The sequence below is a fragment of the Corvus brachyrhynchos genome, unplaced genomic scaffold, assembly GCF_000691975.1.
Source record: "Corvus brachyrhynchos isolate BGI_N302 unplaced genomic scaffold, ASM69197v1 scaffold142, whole genome shotgun sequence".
Taxonomy (NCBI): Eukaryota; Metazoa; Chordata; class Aves; order Passeriformes; family Corvidae; genus Corvus; species Corvus brachyrhynchos.
In genome coordinates, this window is record NW_008237226.1 from 5,105,379 (window position 1) to 5,111,466 (window position 6,088).

Sequence of the window (6,088 nt, forward strand, 5' to 3'; positions counted from 1 at the left end):
CGCCGCTCCGCGCGGACGGGGCGCTCGGACCCTCTCCCCAGCACTTCGGAAACAGGATCCGGACCCCAGCCGCATCCCTGGCAAGGCGGTCTTTAATATCATCCACGGATCTGTCATAAAATGTCCTTTCATCCAGGCTCGCGTTAACGAGGTGCTGCTGGGAGTGTTCTCAGGGTACAGAGCAGAGCAGAGCTGTTCTTTGGAGTAGGAGTAATGCTCTCCTTTCTCCAGCAGTTCTCAATATACAGGAAAAAGCATTTTACACAGAAACTTGGGCTTGCATGCTGCTCTGAAATAGAATGCTCCGATAAGGTCTTCCAGCTTGGGGCCAGCATATCAGATCTGAAGCTGGACCCAAGAATCTTAAGTTTCTAGGAGCTTCGCTGGAGACTTAAGTAATGCAGGATCCATGCTATTTTCATTTACATATGTGTCTTTCATGCCAGTTTCCCACCCTGACCTTTTCCTTGGGAAGAAGGGCCCAAGCAGAGAGAGGGCCAAACAAATGTTTCGTTGCCTTCATTCTTCCCCACCATCTTTCTTTGGCAGGAGCAAATGTGAATATAAGAACAAACAACAAAGATGAGGAGACTCCTCTGCACGTTGTTGCACGTTTGGGTGTCCCAGAGCTCGTGGCCTTTTACGTGGAACAGGGAGCACAGGTAGATGCTCTCAATGCCTACATGGAGACACCCCTGGCCTGTGCAGCCTACTGGGCTCTTCACTATAAGGATCAGATATACAGCCGGGATCACCACCTCATCTGTCGGATGCTCCTAGACTATAACGCTGAAGTGAATGCTCGTGATGAGGATTTCAAATCACCACTCCACAAAGCTGCCTGGAACTGTGATCATGTCCTGCTGCATATGCTGCTGGAGGCAGGAGCAGAAGCAAACATCATGGATGTCAATGGCTGTGCACCCCTACAGTATATCGTAAAAGTGACATCTGTGCGGCCAGCTGCTCAGCCAGACATCTGCTACCAGCTGCTACTGAATCATGGAGCAGCTAGGATATATCCTCTGCAATTCCACAAGGTTAAGGATGTCTTCGTACAGCAGGGATATGGAGAGGCATGATGTCTTGAACAGGAATGGGTTGAGAGATCAAACTTCAGGATAGAGTGGTATCTTTATTTGCTGGAGTCCTGTCAGTGTGGGCTCTGAATGCCCAAAACATTGTGAGATGACCTACTGTAGGAGTGGTATCATTCAACTGAAGTGAAATTACAATTGCCCATACCAGAAACCAGATCCAGATCTAATTTTTCCTCTTAACCAACCTGAAATGCCAAACCCTAAATGCTGGTTGAAGCCTAATTTTTCAGAGTAGATTCATTTTCTCATTCCAGAGAACTCATATCCCATTGTCAAATCTGGCTTCATACAGGTTTAAATGAGTTATATGAAATGCGTATTTCATGGTCGCCACTGAATATTAGAGATGAGACTGCTTGATTCAGTTTGTCACATCTGACCTTTAAAAATTTATTCAAATCTATTCAAAATGAAATGCATCTCAACAAAGCTTTGGATTATTCCCAGGAAATGTGAGAATTAAGGGGAAATGAGCCTGGGCTCATAGCTGATGACCAAATTAAAAAAAAAAAAAAAAAAAGGAAAAAGAATTGCAGGATCCCTCCTGAAAACTTCTTAAACACCTGCAAAGCCCAACACTGACAGAAGGACCTGCGAGTTTTGTTATATCACACAACTAAGTAAGCTTGCTGAAGTCAGAACTTATTCTCTCTCATCCAGTGCCCTAAGCAACATTTTGCAGTTCCCCCACTGCATATGTAAAGTTTTAACAAGCCAAGAAACCAGAAGCTTTTGAATAAAGTGCCAAAATTTTAGTTGTGCCCTCTTGAACCCAGGATGAGCAGGTTCTGTCTGTAGCAGAAAGATGCTTAGTCCCCTAGAGGGCATTTGATAACAAGGTCTGGACTCTCCTCTTCCTACCTCCTATTTCATGAAGTGGGTCTCTCTCTTCCAAACCATTATTTCCCCATCTGTAAAAATGAAGGATGATATTTATCCCAGAGGGATGTTCTGCAGTTTTGTTTGTGAAACCTGGTGACTGTATGGGACAAAATTGGGTGAATGCAATGTTATCTCCTGCATGTGAGTGACAATAGACTGGGTTTTTTCCCTGTTGAGCTGAAGTTACTGGACAGAACAGTTGTTTCAGGGGCCTTGTGTGGCTTGAAGCCTTACTTCTGAGCTGTCTTTTCTCCTGGTCATATTTTAAATTTTTCTGTAACAATGCATTTTTGATTCATATGACGGGATTTTTTTCTGTTCCTGAGCTGCATAAGCTGAAGATTTGTGCATGGCTTTGCCTGGTGTTGAGTCACTCAGCCCAGCTATGAACAAGCTATCTCTAGATTTGGGTGATAAAGCCCACCCCATCTAGATTTCTGGGGAGATCTAAGACAGCACTTCTGTATGGTGTTAATCTGGGGATGAGGCTGGGGTTTCTTGCTGTGCTTGCACAGACTAATGTGGAGGGGCCTTGCATCTTTTGCATCTCCAGCCTTATCCTCTTGTAATCGTTTGGCAGTGTCAGTCTCAGTTTGCTGTTGCACAGTGCCAAGCACCCAGCCAAGCCCCAGCTTCCTGGCGATATTCATGGTCTCCATGCATCCTGCTTGCAGGTGCTACAAGCCTGTCACTCCCACCCCAGAGCTGTGGAGGTAGTCGTCAACTCCTATGAACACATCAAATCGACATCTAAGTGGAAAGCAGCCATACCTGAGGATGTCTTGGAGGTAAGCTCTCAATGAGTTATAACTGAGTAAAATCCAGGCTTATTATTTGCATAACCCATACCCAACCATAAGAAAGAAGGAACACTTTTGAAAGACAAGAACATCTCAGAGGATGGGGACTTCCCCACTTAGTATCTCTCATTTGACAAAAGCATATCACTCACTGAAAAAAGACACATTTTTGAGATATTTTAATTGCAACGTTAGCCTTTGGAGCACCCCCTGTCAAAGGTACAGCAGGAGTTCAGCTGTCCCTGCACTCAGCAAGTGAAAAGATTCTGGCTGTGATTGGTGCTTCTTCAGATCTGTCAATATGTACATTTATATATTTTTTAAGTCATCAGATATTTTTTAAGTGTTGTATTACACGGGTATGACTATGCACCTCTAGGTTCTGTTGCATGGGTCAGATTTCTGTGAACAGAGTGAGTTAGCTGCAAATGCAAGGGAGACTTTAAATGAAAAATAAGAGATTAAAGAGGAAAAGATGTTGTCAAAAGGCAAAATTGTGGGACAAACTACATGCTTTGACATAATTATCCCTTTAATTCAAAAACCCTCATAGTCCAAATATTCCAGTTGCCTTAAAACACGCTTGTGGTTTTCTTTACAGCAGCATCAGGATTTCTATGACTCTTTGTTCACTGTGTGCAGCAATTCACCACGGTCACTGATGCACTTATGCAGATGTGCTATTCGGGCAATATTGTCAGAAAGGTGCCACCGAGAAGTCCCCCTGCTCTCCATCCCTCTGTCCATGAAGAAGTACTTGCTGCTGGAACCAGAAGGAATTATCTACTGAGCCACCACAGAGCAGGCACTGGCATCTCCCTTCCCAGATCCATATGCCTCTGTGGGGTGCCAGAGAACCAGGCACAATCCTGACAGAGCCCTGTGCATGTGTCCATTTGCTGGCCAGCTGGCAAGCTGGGCTGGCATTTACTGGCTCTCCTTGGAGCTGCTCTCTTTTCCTACACCGAGAAATCCCTGCTGCAGGCTGCAGTTTGTACGGGGGAGGCAGAGCTGGAAAGGCCCCTGCTCTGAACACAAACAGGGCACACACTGCTTTGTTCAGCCTAGCTTAAACAGTGCTGCTGCTTCCTTCAGTATTTATACCACTGCCTGCTAGACAGCATTAGCTTAAATCTGAGCAACCTTTCATATTGTTTCACGATGATTTTCTTCAGCTGTCATTTTGGGAGTAAAAGAAAGGATACTGTCAAAAAATAAGTCACAGAAATGCTTTCCCAGAAAGAAATAAGCAAACTGATCTGAACTGTGGCCACAGACAGGTCTTCAGTAGTTTCTGTATTTTCCTGTGCACTGACTCTCAATTCAGTGTTAGTTCACTGTTCACTACCTGTCTGTATCTTATAAAACTTTGTCATATTTATCCTTTTTAATGGTAAGATTTTTTTTCCTTTTTCAACCACAGTATGTAAACAAGATAGAAATAAGCAACCCTGACATTTTTGTATGTTGATGTTCAAGCCAGGTAGCTTTTAGCATATGCTGTGTCTGTTCCCACTCTCACTGTGACCAATGATAAATTAATATCCCAGTGTCAAGAAAGGTGAAAAAAACTTGCCCTGAAACCTGCACAGCTGTACTTTTACCCATCCCTATACCTCTCTGAATGGTGGTGGATGTGATCTGGGAAGCATATGACCCTTCTCTTCATTGACTACAAAATGAACCTAGCCTGCTTGCATGGACTATACACCTCATTTTTGGCAGCTAAGTGCAGGTGAGAGGAATCCCACATTAACCAAAAGGTGTTTCCAAGATGAAGATGAGTTGGCTGTGCTGTTACAGACCTGCCAGGCCCCCTGATTTGCAATTCCTGTGCTTTTGGACCTGCCAGCATTGGTTTCCTTTACTTCTGACCAAGCTACTTCCTCCAGCCCAGGAAGATGAAATGCAGGGCAGTGGCAGTTCACACAGCAAATATCCCACAGCAAGCACAAGTGTGTGATCTGACCTACATGTAAACCCTAATTTTCTTCCTTTTTTTAGTTTGATGCAACCCATCTGGGCTGTTCCAGTTTTTTTAGATCCTGAAAATTCTTGCCTCTGTGAAAAGAGAGGTGAGCCATGCCTGCCACTGGGAGCCACTAACTCCTGACTTCTCATTGCATCTCCTTATCATTATTGTTATCTCTTTGCGAAACAGACCACAGCACACTAGGCTCTTCCCAGACAAACAGGAGCAGCCAAGCTGTTCAAGTGTCTCTGCGTCTCACAAAGTAGCAACCACAGCATTTGAAGAAATGTGCACATTATTTAGCATTACAAATCACTTCCCTTTCCTTTCATCTCAGTTTTCATTAATTAAAACATTTACACTGCGTACAAGAATCCAATTCATGGGCCTGTTTATGTTTAGCTAGACAGGAATGAAGATTGCTATTTAGCAGTTTCCTATTCCAATAAGGAATTTCAAAGTGAACACAGACCATGAGTAAATGCTTTCTTATGTGAATAAAGTCATAATACAGGTCCCTGTACTTTACTAAACCAATGAGAGATTTCTGTACAGCTGCAGAGATGTCTCTATCAGAGATACTATGGTAATTTACTGGGGAGAACAATTCAGCATCTGGGACAGGTTTTCTATAGAAAAATCTGCTTGAGGCATGTCCAGGTCAGTGGGATCCACTGGATTCTGCACTGCAGAAAAACAGTGAAATTGGAAAGATGAAAAAGCATAGGTTAGCTAAACCCACTGCTTTTCTAGGTGATGCATCTCTTTAAGTCAGGCATGAGGAAGAGGATTTGCCAACTGGTGAAGGCAAGAAATGTTTGTTGCTTTCTGAACAGTCTGACAATGGGGCAAGTTGGGTAGTCCAGAAGAGACAGATGGAGGTAGTTGATTTTATTGGAAACACATCCCCACACTGGTTGCTTCTGAAAGTGAAATTCTGCACCTGGAAAAGAGACGTTTAAGACAGAACAATAGCAGCATTTTCTGACCTGTGGTAGCCAGGACTCTCTTGCTGAGAGAGAAGAATAAAGGCTGTCACCAGTGTTCCTAAATTCCCTCTGATCCTTCCCCTCTGCAGTGAACACGCTTAATTTTTATTCTGTGGGCACCCAGGCTCACTTCCAAGCTTTGTACCAAGCAGGTGCCAGATTATAGCCATTGTGGTATCTGACAGGGAGCACAGTGGGATCAGGCTGATTATAGTCATAGGAATTTGCAAGCTGTTAAAAACACTAGAGAACATCACTATCACAGAAAAAAAGACCTGATTGATGCACTTTAATTGCTTCTGCTGTTGAAGTTAGAAAGACCAAGAGTAAGCAAACTTCAGTATT

At 43.7% G+C, this 6,088-nt stretch overlaps 1 protein-coding gene across 1 annotated transcript in view; it reads left to right on the top strand.

The window, feature by feature from the left end:
• ASB4 (ankyrin repeat and SOCS box containing 4) overlaps window positions 1–4,163 on the top strand; it is a 9,775-nt gene extending 5,612 nt beyond the window's left edge. The window contains exons 3-5 of the mRNA XM_008629914.2: window positions 550–1,040; window positions 2,657–2,770; window positions 3,384–4,163. Of these exons, the coding sequence (XP_008628136.1) occupies window positions 550–1,040; window positions 2,657–2,770; window positions 3,384–3,572 (794 nt within the window). The 3' untranslated portion in view covers window positions 3,573–4,163. The remainder of the gene's footprint in view (window positions 1–549; window positions 1,041–2,656; window positions 2,771–3,383) is intronic.
• Window positions 4,164–6,088: the final 1,925 nt, after the last annotated feature.